The 19,972-nt window shown below is 35.4% G+C and overlaps 2 protein-coding genes across 5 annotated transcripts; one reads left to right on the forward strand and one right to left on the reverse strand.

Annotated features, from left to right (window-relative positions):
• Positions 1-407: 407 nt before the first annotated feature.
• Positions 408-10,859, forward strand: alkbh3 (alkB homolog 3, alpha-ketoglutarate dependent dioxygenase). 2 transcript variants are annotated; one of them, XM_082159597.1, is made up of 10 exons: positions 408-547; positions 946-1,039; positions 2,167-2,237; positions 2,327-2,361; positions 2,466-2,513; positions 2,613-2,719; positions 4,740-4,828; positions 6,425-6,634; positions 8,042-8,140; positions 10,339-10,859. In XM_082159597.1, the coding sequence occupies exons 2-10, from the start codon at positions 964-966 to the stop codon at positions 10,441-10,443; spliced, it is 840 nt and encodes a 279-aa protein (XP_082015723.1). In that variant the 5' UTR covers positions 408-547; positions 946-963; the 3' UTR covers positions 10,444-10,859. The 2 variants fall into 2 exon arrangements, with proteins under 2 accessions (XP_082015723.1, XP_082015724.1); XM_082159598.1 differs by having other exon boundaries at positions 456-547; positions 958-1,039.
• A 144-nt stretch (positions 10,860-11,003) lies between these two features.
• On the reverse strand, positions 11,004-18,653 carry LOC309490431 (uncharacterized protein). Of its 3 annotated transcripts, none has more exons than XM_082159595.1 (2): positions 13,456-18,653; positions 11,004-13,367 (listed from the first exon to the last, which is right to left on the reverse strand). In XM_082159595.1, exons 1-2 carry the CDS (start codon positions 14,044-14,046, stop codon positions 12,402-12,404), a joined length of 1,557 nt encoding a protein of 518 aa, XP_082015721.1. In that variant the 5' UTR covers positions 14,047-18,653; the 3' UTR covers positions 11,004-12,401. The 3 variants fall into 3 exon arrangements, with proteins under 3 accessions (XP_082015721.1, XP_082015722.1, XP_082015720.1); XM_082159596.1 differs by having other exon boundaries at positions 11,004-13,207; positions 13,402-18,653; XM_082159594.1 differs by having other exon boundaries at positions 13,402-18,653.
• Positions 18,654-19,972: the final 1,319 nt, after the last annotated feature.

The raw sequence follows: 19,972 nt of genomic DNA on the forward strand, positions 1-19,972 counted from the left end.
TCTACCTAATAGTCTTTGTGTAAATGGCAACGCCTGACATAATGGACCTGAATGCAGGTGTTCACTTTGTTTATCAGGTATAACCATTTTTTAAGATACTTTGCTTAATGCCTAATATCAAATTTTGATTAAAAGTTAGTTCTATGTTGAAAATGAGCAAATACTTTCCTTATATAAGTCTGCGTTTCTTTTTTTCAGTATCATTTTGTAGGCTTCAACATATTTCCTACAAAAGGTTACTTGTAATATTACAAAACAAATAGAAAGTCTAGTAGGTTATCTATAGCACTAGTGTTGCTTTTTAAACAAATATACAATATTATATTAATGATGCAAATACATATTTAATGATGAATATTATATATTCAAATAGCAGTGTACTTACAGAAGGCAGGGGGAGGAACGATCATCTGAAGGTAGGACATATTTCATCGGTCATTGTAGTAACCCGGACACGTTTCGATGAACACCAGAACTGATTGTATTACATTACACAAATGTTCAAACGCGTTGAAGAACGAGAAAAATCGACTCGAAACGACTGTGTGTAAGTATTATTGAAAGTGTAAATGTTTGGGACAGCTATCAGGTTATTAAACAGTTATTAAAACATGTCGCTCTCTAGGAAGTGTGAAAATGTAACTCGTAAGTATAACGTTAGATGTCATCAGTCTGTTTACATTAAACATGCTTATGCATTTATAATATGGCTCTCTATATGCTCATCTTACTTTTGAAGTGATTGGTTTTAAAAACTGACCCATAACCACATTCAAGAATGAAATAGGAGTGATATCCTTTAATGAGTGATTTGCTGAAAATACCTGAAGATGGCAGCAAAATCCTATGTATCATTTGTAAAACTGGGATGAAAAAAAAATATATATTTGTGTGTCCTTCTAAGGTACTAAAGCCCACGGACGTCATATGTTTTTGTCTTGTCAGATAATTTTTTAGCTTTTGATGAGTGATAAAAGGCAGCGAGCGAGGGTCCAGGGCTCCTGGGCCAAACCTCTTCACAAACCACAACAGCCAACTGGTATGACAGCTTTCCAATACTTATTATAACATGTAATATAAATAGTAAAAAAAAGAAAAAATTGGAATGACATATACAGTATTTACATATTCACATCTGTTTAGTATTCCACAACATGTTTTTACAGTCTTGAGAGAATAAATGTGATTTCCAGGCCTGTAAAAGTCATAGAAATCAATAAAATCTTGAAAAGGGTAGTTGAAAAGTGATTAAATAAATCATTTTTTATTTCTATGATTTTTTTTTTCTTCTGTAAAATTAAATAAACCTTGTGCAGTAAAATGAAAAGTTGTGGAAATATCATGGAAATTCATAAAATCTTAAAAAGTCATTGAAACTAGATTAAACAAGGGATTTTTTTTATGCAAGTTAAGTTATTGAGAAAATTATTTTTATTTGATTTTTTTTTTTACTTAAATGATTTTCAAAAATCTTTGAAAAGTTGTAGAATAGTCATGTAAATCAATACAATCTAAAAAAGAAAAAGTTATATATAAACTTGATTTTCCATTTAAATCAAGTGATTAAGCAAATGATTTAGATTTTTTTTTTTTATGATTGTTTACATAAATGATCAAATAAATGATTTTCCAAAATCCTTAAGCAGTAATATCAAATAAGCTGAGAGGTTGTGAAAAAGTAATGGAAACTTTAATAAATAAATGATTTTTTATTTTTAAATTAAGAGTTTAGTAAATTATATTATTATTAACATAAATGATTAAATAAATAATTTCCCCAAATGATTACATGACTGGAAAAGTCATGGAAATTCATTGTTCAAAAAAACCCTTGAATACCCACACTGTAAACTTTTGCCAATACCCAATACAATCATCATAAACAGATCATTTACATATAGAAATCTTAAAGGTACAGTAGCAAAAACAGCCTGTTTAAATACAAGGGTCAGAGAAAGTATGAAAGTTTATATAAAACGTAATTGGATTTTTGCTTTGTTTAAAAAAACACTGACTAACTTTATAAATGCACTTCAGAAGACAAAGCAGGCAATATAGGTGTAGTACAGTGTATCAGTGTATTGTTTTCTGCTTCTGTTCATTTTGTTACAGTGATAAGTGTGATTCCTGAATGGTTCATTAAATTAATATGATTTGTGTTCTAAGTTTCAGCTAAAGATGTCCAGTCAGGGTCGTGGAAATACGGACCGCGATCATTTGAGTTCAATCAGCCTGACGTAAGAGCCGTTCTGTAGCTTTTATATGCTGTTTTCTTGGACAGTGCTCACATCTAAGTGTCTCTAATTTATCCTGTGTCTTTTGTCAGCCCATCAGAGAGATTCCTGCAGAGAAATTGATCGAGTGAGTGACTCAGTACAAGGCACTTTCAAGCAATAAAACCCTGTTGATTGACATGCCACGTATATATATATATATTCACTGTGTTGTTTTTTTCTTTTTCCCAGAAATGCCGGTGACTATGAGATTAGTCAGGGGCCTACTGGTGTGTCCCGGTAAGAATACTCAGTTTAGAGTAGCATAAACTAAAAAAAAATCACCTTCAAAAGAACATTTCCTGCATTTAGGTGATTGTTTACTGTGTTTCTGGCCAGACTGCGGCTCATACCGGGGTTCCTACAGCAGGAGGAGGCAGACTGGATGTTTAGTAAGCTGCTCGCTGAACTGCCCTGGTCACAAAAGACCAATTTTAGGATGATGGGTAAGTCACATGTAAATTGGGGAAGGGGAAATAGTGTTTTAACCTCTGGAGATTATGTTCAAGATTAACCCCGTAAAGCCTGACATTAAAATAATAGTCAGAAAATCAAATTCTTTGAACGTAAAAACAATTATTGAACCTTTAGACAAAATATTAAAAACATCTTGAAAAAAAATGTGGTGCATCAGGCTTTTTTGGCTCGTATAGTATGATATAGCTCATATAGAGCTCATACTTGAGGAGGAAAAGCACCTTAATTTTATTCTAAGGCCCAAACCGAGCAAAAAAAAAATGCAATTTGGTGCATTTGCTGATATTTATATGGTCAAAAAGTATGATGAAATTCTGATAGCTTGTAATAAAATCAATAATATATTTTTAACAGTATAGCAGAATACTTTCATAAAATGCAAATAAATATCAGTTGTCACTCTATATCTCCCAATAAAATGTCTTAGTCTTATGATCAAAGTAGCTCTGTAGTTTTCGTTGTGGAGGCAAAACTTATAATGCTATGATAAATGAGAGATGCACAAATAAACATCTCTCAAAAGCTTGAAGGGTTATAATTGACACTCATTAATTAACATTATTCATTATTTAACATTATTCCAAGATGGATAATCAAGTAAACATAAGTTTCCTCAGTCCAGTAAGTGCTCATCTTGAATTACTAACAATATGAAAGTTATTATTATGTTTACTTTATGAAAATCAGTAAAAAAAAAAAGGCCTTAGAAATTTCAGTTTGTCTATCAAAAAGTGAGTCAGAAACTCTTTAAATGTCCAACTGAACATCAAGCCTTTACTCAAAAATGCATAAAATAACACTTCATTTAAACATTTACTCTTTCAATTCAGTTCTATGCAAAGCATGCTGGGAACTAAGAATCAACCCATGCAGTTTCAGTTAATGCAGCAAAAATGTTTCATGAAGTCCCAACACAAATGATTTAAGCCTCAATTTTTAAATACAGTATATAAGTGGACTGAACACAATGAAATTAAGTTGATAAGTGATCAAATGTTCAGCAATTGTGTTGCTTTAGCTCATTTTAATAATGAAAAAGCAGCAAAAACAATGTTTTCCTGTAGCATATGAACATACGTTGAGCCTTGGTGCTAAACAGGAGAATGAAAATAAGCATATAATGACATTCTGCCTCTGTCCCACTCAGACGTGTTCACGAAGTACACTTTCCACAGTGACTCACTCTTTCCAGTCCTTCTTCATCAGTAAATTGGCAGGAACGCCACTGCCTCCAGTTCTTTCGTCTGTTTACCTTTCAGGACCGACATCATTTTTTTTCAAAAGTCCCAAATATACCAAATGTTTAAACATTTGCTTTGGATCAGGAGTAGTTCACGTATGACTGTGACTGATCGAGACTTGTTTTGACGAATATGTTTTGGTTACGCAAACTTTCAGCCCCTATTTGGTGCGCTGAAGATCGACACATCATCAAGTCAAGTCACATTTATTTATATAGCGCTTAATACAATACAGATAGTTTTGAAGCAGCTTGACAGTAATAAATAGGAATATAACAGTGATGATGTTACTAAATTCATCATTTATGAAACAAATTCAATTTCAGCTGTATAACATCTTTTCAGAAGACGATAGTGTCATTATTAATAGAATAGAAATAATTCTATTATTTATTAATTCTATTATTCAACTCAATTCAGTTTAATGTTGATTCAGTTCAATAACAGTGCTGATGTTGCGAAATGTATCAACTATGAAACAAATTCAGTTTCAAGCTCTATAGAAGACAACAGTGTCATTAATCAGCTCAATTCAATTCATTGTTGATTCAATTCAGTTTAAGTTCAGTATCCAGCTCAGTTCAGTTGAGGTTTTGTTCTCATTCAATAGTGTCAGTGCAGTCAGATTACCAACTGTAACTGAGTATTACTGGATATGAATTGTCTTTAAACTCCCAATAGATGTTACGCAGTATTGAAAGTACAAATAGCAGAACCTACTTTATATTCATTGTGTTTTGCACTTCAGGTGATGCATATGAGGAACCCAGACTCACTTGTTGGTATGGAGAACTGCCATACACATATTCACGCTCCACTATGGAGGCCAATGCTCAGGTAAATCGTATGATCTGCTGTTTTGACATTAGCAAGTGAGCAAACAAGAATGACATCTTAAAGGAACAGTCCACCGTTTTTTGAAAGGGCTTATTCACCTTCTTTCCTACATTTAGATAGGTGGGCAAATGCATTTTTGTCTCAGTGCATGCGTTGTTTTAGTTTGACAGGGTCGGCGCTAGCTTAGCTTAGCACAATGAATGGAATCCTTTGTTGCCAGCTAGCATGGCCTGAGTAAAAGTGATAAAAAAATTAAAAACCCACCTAATTACTTCTTGTGGCCTGCGTATTCACAACGAGTACAAATAGCAATGCAGATTAACACTAGGTGATTTCCTAGGCAGATATTGACTTGGGATTATATTAGGGGGAAGCACAGGCGAAGCACTGCTGCTTAGGCGAAGCACTGCTACTTGGGCGCAGAGATATCACGCAACACATGAAATGTGAATATGTGGTATAATATGTGAATGTGAATACAGGTATAATATGGGTCGATCTATACATGTATGAAGTGGGAGAGAGGCCGCACTATGCTTAAATATATTTTTATTTTTATTTACACAGACGCGCTGAAACGCGTCTGTGCAACTAAAAATAAAAATAAAAATATATTTAAGCATAGTGCGGCCTCTCTCCCACTTCATGTATTATAATTATCTAGGCCAGCACTCTTAAAATTGACGAGTGTACACATTGAGTGAAGCCTGCTCCTATCCACATTTACTTTTCGATCTATACATGCGTCATGTTTAAAATAATCACTTACTCTGTGGACAGTTGTCCATTTGGTCCATTCGGCATGGGGCTTTTTTTCCAGTTCACTTTATCACACCGGGAAAAAAAATAGAGTAAAAGTTACTGCAGGATGGATCAACGCCGTGAAATCCTCGGTAACTGTGAGACAACTGCCGGCACGCTCATCTTGATCTGACGCGCTGAGCCTGGTCATCGATGGCAAAAAATGTCCCACTCTCTACAGCTCAGACACTATTTCAGTCGGGATAGATTGGCATATTCCCCCACATTCACACCACCAGTTCGTGTTGGCTCTCATCCTCACGTCCTCAGGCTGTTGAGCGAACGCAATCTCCTCCTCCTGTCATTCTATTTCCAAAGCACGCAGCTCATCTTTTGAAAACTCAGGTATGGTTCTGGCTCTTGATTGTCTGAGAAGTCACCCTCTTCGTCTCTCACAAAATTAGCCATGTTCATTGCCATTCATGTACTGTAGGAAAAATAGCCAGCTACTATTCACGCCGGTATGTTGACATTTCATGTGTTGCGTGATATCTCTGCGCCCAAGTAGCAGTGCTTCGCCTAAGCAGCAGTGCTTCGCCTGGGCTTCCCCCTAATAATTTTTTTTTTTTTTATCACTTTTACTCAGGCCATGCTAGCTGGCAACAAAGGATTCCATTCATTGTGCTAAGCTAAGCTAGCGCCGACCCTGTCAAACTAAAACAACGCATGCACTGAGACAAAAATGCATTTGCCCACCTATCTAAATGTAGGAAAGAAGGTGAAATAAGCCATATTTAAAAAAACGGTGGAGTGTTCCTTTAAAGCATCTCTTTCCATATTTCTCTTGTATTATAGTGGCCTCCAATTCTTAGCTCTCTGCGTCTGGCTGTTGAGCAGAAGAGCGGCCACACGTTCAACTCATTGCTGTGTAACCTGTACCGGGACGGTAAAGACAGTATTGGCTGGCACAGTGACAGCGAGCCTTCATTAGGACCCCAGCCCACCATCGCCTCTCTGAGTCTGGGTGACACTAGAGTGTTCAGTCTCCGAAAGCAGCCACTTCCTGTGAGTCTGCGAATGGGCCATTTATAACTCGTCACAGTCATACTAGGGTTTAAATGATGGGAATTATGGTGTTTACACAATGATGCACGATGCATTAGGGCAGCGCGATTAATCATAATAAAACCAAAATCATGATATGGCTGGCAGCTTTATCTGCTGTTTTCCACCGGACAAGAGCTTGATGGTTTAACATTTGAACTGAAAAAAGTTAAGACAATGTTAGTTCATTCAACTCAGCTATGAGCAGCTTTTCAGAAGACGATAGTGTCATTATTTAACTCAATTCAGTTCAATGTTGATTCAGTTCAATAACAGTGGTGATGTCGCAAAATTGATCAATTATGAAGCAAATTCATAATCAATTGTAAAGCAGCTCTGTTAAAGACAATGATGTCATTATTCTGCTCAATTTAGCCAATTAAATTCAACAATACTGCAAAGTTCATCATTTTAAAATGAGTTTAATTCAGCTATAAGCAGCTCTACTGAAGTCAATAGTGTTATTGTTAAATTTAATCGATTTATTTATTGTAGCCATAAATATTACTATTGTATCTTAACAATTGTACTGTAAAATAAATAAATAAATAATAGTTATTATGATTAATTATTTCTTAAATCTCATTTTTTATTTTACAGTGAACTATTACATTAGTAATAATTTTTCTTTTGTTTATTTTTATTTAGTGATTATAATACTAATAATAAAAATGATAATTGCCGGTATTATTATTATTATAAAAAATTTAATTTTTATTTTTTTTTTACAGTGGAATATTACAGTAGTAATATTTCTTATTTTGATTTAGTAATAACTCATAATGGTAATACTAATCATAATACAAAATATTATTATTGTTGTTATTGTTATTATTATTATAGTCATATTTATATGTAGAATCACAAATGTTTTGGCCAAATTGTGCAGCTGTACCAACTAGCTTTATTTGCAGACAATATTTTTTATCAGAAAAAACACTTAATAATTAAATAACACGGTTTAATGTAATGTTTAGCAAATCTATAAGTGAATATCCATTTTTCATGCTGTACATGTATAATGTTGTATTGCCTAAATTCACCTGTAGAATTTATTTTAGTGTTTTATTTTTTATGAATTTACCGTTTTAATTCATCAAATTTTTGGAGTTCAGCACCGGTCAGAATTTGAACATCAGTGCAACCCTAGTTTAAAAACGGCAAATCTTAATACTTTTATCAGAATCCTGATTACAGTGTCAGTGAAAGTTTCTGCCACTATTGTAATTTAGTCATTTTCTCCTTCTTTTTAGAATGGAAAATGTTTGTAAAACATTATTTGAGCTTGTTTTCCAACAGGTGACTAAATGTTGTGTGTGGATGTTAAATGAATTGAAGGTCATGGTAAATTGGGTGTATGTGTTCCAGGAGGACAATGGAGACTACAGCTATGTGGAGCGCATACGCATCCCGCTGGCCCACGGGACCCTCCTGCTCATGGAAGGCTGCACACAGGAGGACTGGCAGGTACTGCTCTGAAGAAATGATCTGATTTTGATAAGCACAACAGAATCAGTTAACCAGAGTCAGAAATCTAAGCACTGTTTTCTTGCTAAGTCGCACCACAAGCTCAGACGGGAGCAGAAAAACACTAAGATTTCACTGGTATTTTAGATAGTGTGAAGTGATTGTGTCTTTGGCGAGATCAGTATCAGTAAATCGAATCACCCTCCTGGAAACCATTTGAGCCGATTTACAAGAACTTTTACCGAGAGTTTATTCGAGATTTAATGTGATTCTAAGAACTGGCAGGAGCATTTGTTTAGTCTAAAATGAGCGGCGAAGCTGCCAGTTAATAACAGTCTGCTTTAAAAACGCTGCTGATAAGCCAGACTGTGAAGAAAGGCTGAAAATGGCTAAATCAGTGTGTTGGGGTTTGGGTTTGGGTTTGGGTTGGGGGGGGGGATAGTGTTCCTTTGTTTTGGCTCTACAATACATTCTGAAAAAACTGATCACATGTGATTGGGATGATCTGGAACGGTCACACCGTTTGCCATTGAGAGTCTGTGTAATTGTATAAAGAGGGAACATGAACATGTTTCTTCACAGCATACTGAAGCGGACAGTGTTTCCAAGAAAGACTTTGCAAAAAATAAAACACTAAAATACTACAGACACTGGAGAGAAATCACAAAACAATGCAATGCTTTTCATTTAAATTAAGTCGTGATAGTCACTCTTTTCAGCACAAACATGCTTCTGTAAAATGTAAACTCGACTTTTCATGATAATAGAAATGCTAATACAATATTATGATATTCACAATATCATAATATTGTATTATCATTTCTATGTAAATTAAAATGTTAATTTAGTTTGGTTTTTAATTAATTTCATTTAATGGTTCTTTACATTTGTATATATATACATTTTTGTAATTTCATTTAACAGATTTCCCCCCCACTTTTTCGTAGTTTTATTTAACAAGTTATTTTACATGTTTAAAAACTCATTTCACTTTTCTTTTCTTTTTCTTTCTTTTTTAATTTTTTTTTAAAAATTTCATTTAAAGGTGCATTGCGCAAGTCTCTGAGTTTTTGCAGAACTATGCCCCCTGTGGCGGCAAGCAAAACTGCAACAACAAAAGTTTTCTTTTCTTTTTTATCTTACGTGGAGTTTGCATTGGTGTTTGAAATGAACTACAAGCCGGTCTCTTAGAATCCATCTTCTACGGAGAATGGCTGCGAATACACAAACCTGCCAGACATAGCCAGGTGAGCGTGCCGTGAACGCGCATGACGTCACGCCCAGTCTCAAATTCCGACCCGAATCCCTCTTATTTATTTTACTGTACAGGATTATAGAGACAATCTCAGTGATCAGAGAAGGGCTCATTCAGCCCATCAGGCAATTGTTTAAGCATGTATGGGTTAGAAAACGGGTATTTTTAACATGAAAAGTTGCTTAATGCACCTTTAACAGGGTTATTTTGCATTTTTGTACATTTTCTATTGATTATGTTGCAGTTAATCGTCAAATGACATGTCATGACGCCATACATTTATACATAAAGTGTAGATGAGTGCACTTAGAAAAGTAAATGTTTTTTTTTGTTGTTGTTGTTTTTTTGCATTTTAATGTAAAAACCTGCTGGAAGTTATTTTAATCCTGTTTAAGAGTTGTTTTTGAAATCCGACTCCAAGAAGAACCACAGGCCTTTGGTGAGGCACAAAGAATAGATAAAGGTCAAAAACATTTAATGGCGACATCTCAGAACCGTTTAAGAAAGGTCACTCACGGATTGTGCCAAAAAGCTTTCAGGCGATCTTATTAGGTTGACATAACTCTCATTGACCTGTCAAAATAAAGTTAACTAAGTTTCCTTTAAAATGATCACAACATTTGTATAGGCTTTGAAAGCTGTTACATAATTGTCAAAGGGACGTTCTGCGTCAAAAATACTGTGGGCACCAATTCAACACTGTATCTGTGCATGTAAACATACTACTTTTGCATAGTCAAGCTACATTCTTTATCATCTGTCTGTCCAAATATACATGACACCATGTGTAATCGTGTATTTGAAATATTAAATACATATCATGCATCACCGCTGTCTTTAGAGGAGGACGCCAATGCTGATTAACCTTATTTAAGTTGGTTTATTGGCTACATTGCCTCATTGTGAGTGCAGTTTTAACATTTATTAATGTTTTTTTGAATAGCACCAGGTCGCAAAGGAGTACCATGACCGCGGGCCTCGGATAAATCTCACTTTCCGCACCATATACCCAGAGCCAGAGAGTCCCAGTTGGAGATCTGTGAGATGATCGCTGAGAGAAGAGACCGCAGGGTTGAAGAGATCTGAAGAGGTCTGTCTCATTCACAGACTATACTGTTAAACACATCCTTTCTGTTCAATTTAGTTATTTATTTAGGTTCACTTTCAGTCAAAGACCTGAACGATGATAAACTTGACTGGCATTATTGTATTTTTGTTTACATAAATGATTATTTTCTCACAGCAGTTGTCCACAAAATAGCTTTTGTTACAAGAAAGAATTACAGGTTTTATTTGTTTATGACGTTGGAGAATGTCAAATAAATGGTGCCAAGTGGCTCATATTTCAGTTATAAACTCCCCCCAAAGGCTCTTTTTATAGGTAAATTGCTGTTTAAATATTGCATGTTCTGCAATTTTTTCAATTTATAGCTTGTGGTGAATAAAACTGAATTACAAACATTTGTTCAATGTCATTATGGGGTTTAGTTACACTGCCGTTTAAAAGTTTGGGGTCGGTAAGATTTTTTAATAATTTTTTTGCTTTAAAAAAAAGTCTCTTCTTCTCACAAAGGCTGAATGTATTTGATTAAAAATACTGTACAAATAAGTCATATTTTGAGAGATTAATACAATCAAGCATATACAATAATAAACATAATACAAGCATCATTACTCTAGTCTTCAGTGTCACGTAGAAATCATTCTAATATGATGATTTGGTACTCGGTTATTAATAAATGTTCTTATTATTTGAAAGTTTGAAAACTTAATTGTACATTTTTGCTGCTTAATATTTGTATGAAAATCATGCAAAAAAAATTCAGGATTCTTTGATGAATCTTTTTTTAATTTATTATAAATATATTTTTTGACCAATTAAATGCATCCTTGTTGAACAAAATAATTAATTTCTTTCAAAACAACTTGAACCATTGTGCATATCTTCATAATTATATAATTATACAATTTTATAATTAAAATTACACATGGGTGATGTAAAAAATATTCAAAACTAGCCTTTTCAACAAACACTAGAAAACTGTCCATGTCCTTTATATATGTATTTATTATATTATGAGGTTTATAATATTTTTGAAGGGCTGCCAGTCTTTCCAAGACGTTTGGAAACAACACGTATCCCATGTTTTCTGTGCAGATGGTTGGTAAGATCCTCATCACATAATCGATGAGTCACGGTCGAGTCCTTGTGTGGTTGGTTGAGCTAAATGGATGTCTCTGTGTCCACACACATTACCACCAACCTCGAGAGACGAAGACCATGTTAACTCGGTGGAAGTTTAACAATAAACAGCCATGCTATCAAAGAAAACACAAATATTATATAACTCACCGTTTAAAACTTTTCTTGAGTCTATTTTTAAATTTGTGCATATTCATTCCCTGGAGTTCAAGGCACAAAGGTTCAGATAGGGGGCTGTTACTGTATGTCACTCTTTTAAAGAAAATATCCTTAAATATGGGAACGCCATCAAACGAAAGCAACCATTTTGGCAATTCCAAATGCCAAATATCCAGAGAACTGCAAAATGTTTAGACACTGCAAACCGTGAATCTCTTGCTCTTGCTTGTGACTTCAGTGATTTGTCGGAGCTCTTTAATTTGAGTTACTTGGTGTTCCTTTCTGCTTGGCTGGCAATGCAATGCCTTTCAGAGCTTCCCCATAAAGGCTGACCTGCACATGGAAATGGTGCTTCTGTTCTGGAATGCAGGGACCCTCGCTGTGTTATGGGATCACTGGCCATTAATTTTTCCACTACAATTAACTTTGTTATAAGTTTCATTCCCAGAGTGTGCAGGGAGATCTGTTGGGTTAGGGTAAATAGTGTGTGCATTGTGCAACAACTCTTCTCAGCTCTTACTGAGAAACAAATCCTGTGCTCAGTTAAAGAGACAGTTCAACTTAAAGTGAACATTCTGTCATCATTTACTCACCCTCAGGTCGTTTCAAACAAATATAACTTTCATTCATCTTCAAAACACAAATTAAGCTATTTTTAATGACCCATAAGTGATTTCGTGTGTCGCACAAACACCTTTGAGTTTCTGCAAGAACCAATAAGGTTTGTTCTTGTGTGTCGCGCAAACACCTTTGAGTTTCCGCAAGAACCAATAAGGTTTGTTCTCGTGTGTCGCGCAAACACCTTTGAGTTTCTGCAAGAACCAATGAGGTTTGTTCTCGTGTGTCGCGCAAACACCTTTGAGTTTCTGCAAGAACCAATGAGGTTTGTTCTCGTGTGTCGCGCAAACACCTTTGCGTTTCTGCAAGAACCAATGAGGTTTGTTCTCGTGTGTCGCGCAAACACCTTTGAGTTTCTGCAAGAACCAATGAGGTTTGTTCTCGTGTGTCGCGCAAACACCTTTGAGTTTCTGCAAGAACCAATGAGGTTTGTTCTCGTGTGTCGCGCAAACACCTTTGCGTTTCTGCAAGAACCAATGAGGTTTGTTCTCGTGTGTCGCGCAAACACCTTTGAGTTTCTGCAAGAACCAATGAGGTTTGTTCTCGTGTGTCGCGCAAACACCTTTGAGTTTCTGCAAGAACCAATGAGGTTTGTTCTCGTGTGTCGCGCAAACACCTTTGCGTTTCTGCAAGAACCAATGAGGTTTGTTCTCGTGTGTCGCGCAAACACCTTTGCGTTTCTGCAAGAACCAATGAGGTTTGTTCTCGTGTGTCGCGCAAACACCTTTGAGTTTCCGCAAGAACCAATGAGGTTTGTTTTCGTGTGTCGCGCAAACACCTTTGAGTTTCTGCAAGAACCAATGAGGTTTGTTCTCGTGTGTCGCGCAAACACCTTTGAGTTTCTGCAAGAACCAATGAGGTTTGTTTTCGTGACGCGCAAACACCTTTGAGTTTCCGCAAGAACCAATGAGGTTTGTTTTCGTGTGTCGCACAAACACCTTTGAGTTTCTGCAAGAACCAATGAGGTTTGTTTTCGTGTGTCGCGCAAACACCTTTGAGTTTCTGCAAGAACCAATGAGGAAACACCTTTGAGTTTCTGCAAGAACCAATGAGGTTTGTTCTCGTGTGTCGCGCAAACACCTTTGAGTTTCTGCAAGAACCAATGAGGTTTGTTTTCGTGTGTCGCACAAACACCTTTGAGTTTCTGCAAGAACCAATGAGGTTTGTTTTCGTGTGTCGCGCAAACACCTTTGAGTTTCTGCAAGAACCAATGAGGTTTGTTTTCGTGTGTCGCACAAACACCTTTGAGTTTCTGCAAGAACCAATGAGGTTTGTTCTCGTGTGTTGCACAAACACCTTTGAGTTTCCGCAAGAACCAATGAGGTTTGTTCTCGTGTGTTGCACAAACACCTTTGAGTTTCTGCAAGAACCAATGAGGTTTGTTCTCGTGTGTCGCGCAAACACCTTTGAGTTTCCGCAAGAACCAATGAGGTTTGTTCTCATGTGTCGCGCAAACACCTTTGAGTTTCCACAAGAACCAATGAGGTTTGTTCTCGTGTGTCGCACAAACACCTTTGAGTTTCCGCAAGAACCAATGAGGTTTGTTCTCATGTGTCGCGCAAACACCTTTGAGTTTCCGCAAGAACCAATGAGGTTTGTTCTCGTGTGTCGCGCAAACACCTTTGAGTTTCTGCAAGAACCAGTAAGGTTTGTTCTGGTCTGGAATGACATGAGGGTGAAAAACTGATGAGAGGATTTTTATTTTTGGGTTAACTAACCCTTTACCATAGATGGATGTTCAAGATGACACTCTTTAAAACCTTCATGGTACCTCTTTCCAGAGCCCCTTTAAATACACTTTTGGCTTAGTGTCCAGTATGCTTTCAACATTTCTCAATTGCACTGGGATCATAACCAACAGAAAAACAGCATGTTTGAGAAGTCCAATAACCCGTGTCCTGCCAGGATCCTCTCTCCCAGTAGCCTTTCAGTGGCCTTGGTTAGCAAGACCACATGGATTTGTTTTCAGCACCTGCCTCAGAACTGGAAACGGTCCCTTGTGTCCAACCGCAAGGGTCTGCTGTCATGTTACATCAGAGTCATGCAAACCATGCCTCCCGTCCCCTCTTTGTCATACGAGTTAAACTTGGAACCAAAGGGGTGGAAGTTGTTTCTTTTCAATAAGAGATTAGAGTTGACATGAGCAACAAACAAGCTTAAAGTGGCTTTGGATTGAAGCATCTGTTGAATGACTACTTACAAAGTACACAACTTTTTATCTCGCTTGGCTGACCTGTGCTTGAGCTTCATGAAGACACATTCCCACTCCTCCTAATTCTCAGATCAGAGAGCTGCATCACGAGTCTAGACGCATAAGGCTAACAGCAACATGTGCGGCGGTGGCACAAATCCATTAGACTTGGGCAGTGTTGTGTCTGTTGAAGTCAAGGCCTGTCTTTTCATTCCCACCAATACTAAGACCCAGGACTCCCTCTGTCTTAGGGGAAAACTCCTCCTTTTCCCAGCAGAACTCTGGAACAAAAACAACATCCCTTCCGAGTACATTGCACTCACCACCATTTAGATAAGGATTATGTTTACTTCCACAATGCAGAGTGCAACAGAGCTAATTAATTGTCATTTGTTTCATTACTTACAGGAAGAGATGGACTAAATATTGCTTTGTGGAGAATCCATTTTTAGGCCCCGATATTATCTTGCTTGACGTATATCTAATTTCTGACTGTTTACATCTGGGCATTCTCAATATATCGGTACCATATCAGTTATCAGATTTATCAGTATCTGAATGGATATTTAATTGTTCATGCTCATTTTCTCTATTTTTACATTTAGATTACCTTTGCCGTCATCTAACACTCTATTAAAACATTTATAAGACTCTCAAATCTCAAAATTAGTATCCATTTTTCATACTGTACATTATAATGGTGTGATGCATAAATTAAGTTAGCATTTAAAACAATTTGACTTTGGTTTTTAGTTTTTTTTTACAATTAATTTAGACAAAAATAGTATCATCTCATTTCAAGTAATCAAAGTTCTAGCATACTTCGCATACATAGTTTTATACTTCTCATCCTCAAATATATTGACTTGTTTGAGTTGGTTATAAATAACCTGTTGAGGTAATATTTAACTTATGTTTATGTGCTATCCATTACAGGAGTGAAATGTTTTGGTCCGTGTTTGAGAAGTCAGTATGTTGCCTCTGCTAATTTTGGATGTTATGTCGAGCGAGTGGCCTACATGGGAATGTGTCCATGTTGTGCTATAAATATATGGCTTTTCGTCCCCTGTAATGAGGCCAAGTCCATGGAAAATAAAGTGGCTCGGTGGTATTTTCACCTTTTTTTTTTAATTATGTTAACAGACAGACCTCTTAATGTGACAACAAATTTGTTTATGCTCCTCATAAACACAGACACAAACTGAATCAAGCCGCAGTGGCCCTGAGCCAGCATGGGGAGTTATTGTTATGGGGATATATGTTTTGCTTTGTTGCTGAATGTTATCATTTAATGTAATGGTTCAATACGTGTCCAGTTTGATCTAGCAAATGATATTGATATGTAAAAAAATGTAATACTTTTTGTGTTCTATAAACCTGTTTTCCTTTTTTGTCTTATATACCCCCTCAACCCCATCAGTAAGGCCAGAGGTTCTCAACCTTTTAGATTCCAAGGCCCCTCACTAGACAATATTTAAATGAGGTAAATACAATTTGTAATAAAATTAAAGTGAAAATTAGAATTGTTTAAATAACCGAATTTTCTTGTGGGTTTACACTTTTTATTACCAATGAATTTACATGACTCTTCCAGTTGTTTGTGATTAATTAAAACATTTTTTACTTGCATATACCGATTTCTACCCGATAAAATCATTTTAAGATTTTATAAATTAACATGACTTTTCCAGGTCTTTTTACAATTTAGCCCATAATATATTTTCATTTAATATAGCATTATCATTAATATGATTAAAATGGTGAATTGGTGAATTTCAATTGGTGAAAAACAGACTAATCTTCAGACTCAGATCTTCTTGCTTTTTCAAACTTTTTTTTTTAAGAAAATAAAAATACAAAAAAACGAATTTAATTTAAATATACTTAATTAACAAAATATGTTAAGTTGGCTGCAAGAAGTTATTTATTGGGTTCAAGCGCTTTAAGGCCTTTACATGCAAAAAGGTATTCTGTTTTATTTAGCAAGCCTGTAACAACCTCATAGATGGAAAATACCATTTACAGCCAAAACAGACAATTTACCAAGGAAATATATGGTTTAAAGCTTTTTAACAGTTATCGAAGTTGAGCCAAAAAACTAGGACTAGTTCGCGAAATATGTTTTTGAAATAATATCCAATATTTAACAGTTGATTCAACTGACAGTGGTGGTCCTAGAGGCAAAGTTGCTTACAATGAGGAGAAAAATGGAGTGGTATACAATCCTTTACATAGGAAAATTGCAAAGGTAAATTTTCAAGTTTGGTGAAATTATCTCATTCTGTTCAAGAGGGATAGCCGTTTAAGTAAAAGTGGTCATGCCCACATAGACGTTTTGGCATCCCATCATGGACGTGAATCGAAATTTCGTAATTTTGAAAACCTAGGACTAGTTCGCAAAAAAAAATCTTTTACCTTGAGCTAATTGGATTCCAATGATATAAGACGCTTGAGTCTGTGACGAATGGTTGAGTTATGAGCCATTAAGTACTTTTGATCGCTGTAGCGCCACCATTAGGCCGATTGGGATGAGCCTTGATGATGTTGTAGATGGTGTGAGTACTACCATTCCTCAAAGTTTCAAGTCTCTATGGCTTACGGTTTGGTCTGCCCGATCACTTTTAGGGGACAATGCTGATCCTTGGAAATTCTAACAATTACAATAGGCCTACGTGCTTGAAACCCTAATAAAAAATCATGTAATTAAAGACATTTTAAAAATGTAAAATAATTAGAATGAGAAAATTAGAATGAGAAAATTTGAATAATCCGATATCACAAGACACCGTAAGTAAGTATAAATTTGGTACATATATTCATGCAATGTGTTTCGTAGGAAAACATGCAATTTGTAATAAAAAGGGTAAGCAACTGTAATCCTAAACTAAAACTAACCAGTGTAAAAACGTACAATTAAGATTTAGATTTAGCTCAAATTTGACAAAATGAGTCATGAGACTGTTTTGATTTATAAACCATTTGCTTGCTTCTGCAACATTGGTGTCATCGGCAAGGGGTTCGATCTTGAGGTTGAAGAGAGGCTCCTAAAATCCTGTCTACTGTTAAGTTTGTTCAGGATTACCCAGCTGTCCCGTGCCGTATTTATTTAAAGTGTTCAAAATACCAGCAGCTGTTGCTGATCATGCAGGTATAGAGGGTTACGGCTAAAACATCTCTCATCTCTTTGACTGACACATCGCTGTGTTTACATAGATGGAGACCATTGTATTTCTTGATTGTTTTTATGGTATTGTTTAGATTCATAGTACATAAAGAGGGTATAGTACGTGTGATTTAACCCTCGTTGCTGTCAAGTACATCTCTTCTGATGTACTGCTTAGGCCAGAAACAAGCTATTAATCAACCAAGGCGTTCCTACAACACGTGGTTTGTGTAGTTGTCCTTGACATCATTATATGATGTCACCTGATTGATAATACCCTAGCGGGTGGATGAACGTGCCTGTCTGCAAGTGTCTGAGTGACTCTCTGCCCAAAATAGACGTTACTTAGAGTAGACTTTACGGTAACCCCTTGACATCTGAAATATGGGATAGGAGTGTGATGGAGAGAGTGAGATGGGACCGTTAGGGTTTCCTGTTTTGCTTTTAATGGGTCATCCTCAGGGTCCATGACAAATGGGGACTGCCACTGTGTGTTACGTCACAATATCCAGCCCCTATCATTTCACACATGGCTCCCAAAATGTCTCTGGGTTCATCAGACATGCCTGACATGGATGATTTGAGGGTTAATGACAGATCTGAATGGCAAATGAAGAGACTGAGTAAGAGTAAAGTGAGAGTTGGTGAAACTCATTATGGTGGTGAGATCATGGTCGTGGCACTGCTTGGTGAGATTCTTGCCGTGTGCATGTCGCTGAGCTCACGACACCTCTAGTAAAGGAGAAAAATAGTTCATAGATAGTCATCATCAACCCTCCATGTCCTTGTCCTTATCTGGCCGACTAGCAATGGCTTCATCATTCAAGTTCCTTTAGTTATATGTATTCTAGATGTGAGATTCTCCAATTTAAGAAAAAACTATTCAATAAAAATATATGTCATTATAATAAAACAAATGTAATATTAAACCATTAAAGAAAAAAAAAATATATATATATATATAAATTAATGATATATATAAATTAATTAATTATTTTATATATATATATATATATATATATATATATATAAAATAATTAATTAATTATTGATAAATAAATTAATTAATTATTTTATATATATATATATAATAATTAATTAATTTATATATATCATTAATTTATATATATAAATATATATATAAATTAATGATATATATAAATTAATTTATTATATATATATATATATATATATATATATATATATATATATATATATATATCATTTTTATATTATGTATATCATTTTTAGATATTCTATTTTATATTCTGTTTTCTATTTTTAAATTGGATTTATATCATTATTTTACTTGTACATGTGAATTTCACAAAAAGTCACATCAAAATAAATTGTATTAAAAATATTATAATAATAAATACAACTAGATGCGAAAGTTCGTCGAGACAAACTTTAAGTTGGCTTGAGAAAGTTTGGACCAGAATGTTTTTTGCTAGGCAGTTGCTAGGATGTTATGGGTGGTCGTTATGGTGTTGCTAGGCAGTTGCTAGGGTATTCTGGGTGGTTGCTATGGTGTTGCTAAGCGGTTGCTAGGGTATTCTGGGTGGTTGCTAGGCGGTTGCTAGGGTGTTCTGGGTGGTTGCTATGTTGTTGCTAGGTGGTTGCTAAGGTATTTTGGGTGGTTGCTAGGCGGTTGCTAGGGTGTTTCTAGGTGGTTGCTAAGGTATTTTGGGTGGTTGCTAGGGTGTTGCTAGGCGGTTGATATCAAAATAAAAAAAGTATTATTATGCATAAAATGTAGGCTGTTTTCCAGTATTTTTTGCATTTCGTTTTCATGACAATTATGTTTATTTGCGGTTAAAACTATTGCAAAGCTAAAAATTATTCTCTGAACAGTAAAATGAAGAGATTTTTTTTTATTATTATTGTAAAGCACATATCATGGCAGTAGGTTTGGAACTGGATACAATTTTTGGGCACATTTTTTATTTATTTTTTTAACAGTATAACAGTAATTAATTGAGAATATTGGCAATTGGAAACAAAAAGACCAGACATAGTACACTAATGAGAATTTCAAGGAAAAATGTGTTTCATTTTAATTAAAGCAGTATTGCAATCCAAATAGTTGTAACGTCCTAAAACAGCTTAATTTTCTTTACGCAAAATTTCCTTTTATTTCAATGTGGTTTTCTGAATTTGACCCCCTTGTATAATATGATTTATAGATTTCTCCAAAGCTTTTGTTCCTCTCTTCTCTTGCCCATGTCCTCTCACTCCCTATT

The sequence above is a fragment of the Leuciscus leuciscus genome, assembly GCF_965113295.1.
Source record: "Leuciscus leuciscus genome assembly, chromosome: 25".
Classification (NCBI taxonomy): Eukaryota; Metazoa; Chordata; class Actinopteri; order Cypriniformes; family Leuciscidae; genus Leuciscus; species Leuciscus leuciscus.

What these genes read in the sequence shown, in the direction of transcription:
- LOC309490431 (XM_082159594.1), bottom strand. Translation starts at nt 14,046, where the DNA reads ATGTCATTCCAGACCAGAACAAACCTTACTGGTTCTTGCAGAAACTCA. An exon ending in GTTCTTGCAGAAACTCAAAG is followed by an intron (nt 13,368 to 13,401) that starts GTGTTTCCTCAT and finishes AGAAACTCAAAG; the next exon opens with GTGTTTGCGCGACACACGAA.
- alkbh3 (XM_082159597.1), top strand. Translation starts at nt 964, where the DNA reads ATGAGTGATAAAAGGCAGCGAGCGAGGGTCCAGGGCTCCTGGGCCAAA. An exon ending in CCTGCAGAGAAATTGATCGA is followed by an intron (nt 2,362 to 2,465) that starts GTGAGTGACTCA and finishes TCTTTTTCCCAG; the next exon opens with AAATGCCGGTGACTATGAGA. An exon ending in CTATGGAGGCCAATGCTCAG is followed by an intron (nt 4,829 to 6,424) that starts GTAAATCGTATG and finishes CTTGTATTATAG; the next exon opens with TGGCCTCCAATTCTTAGCTC.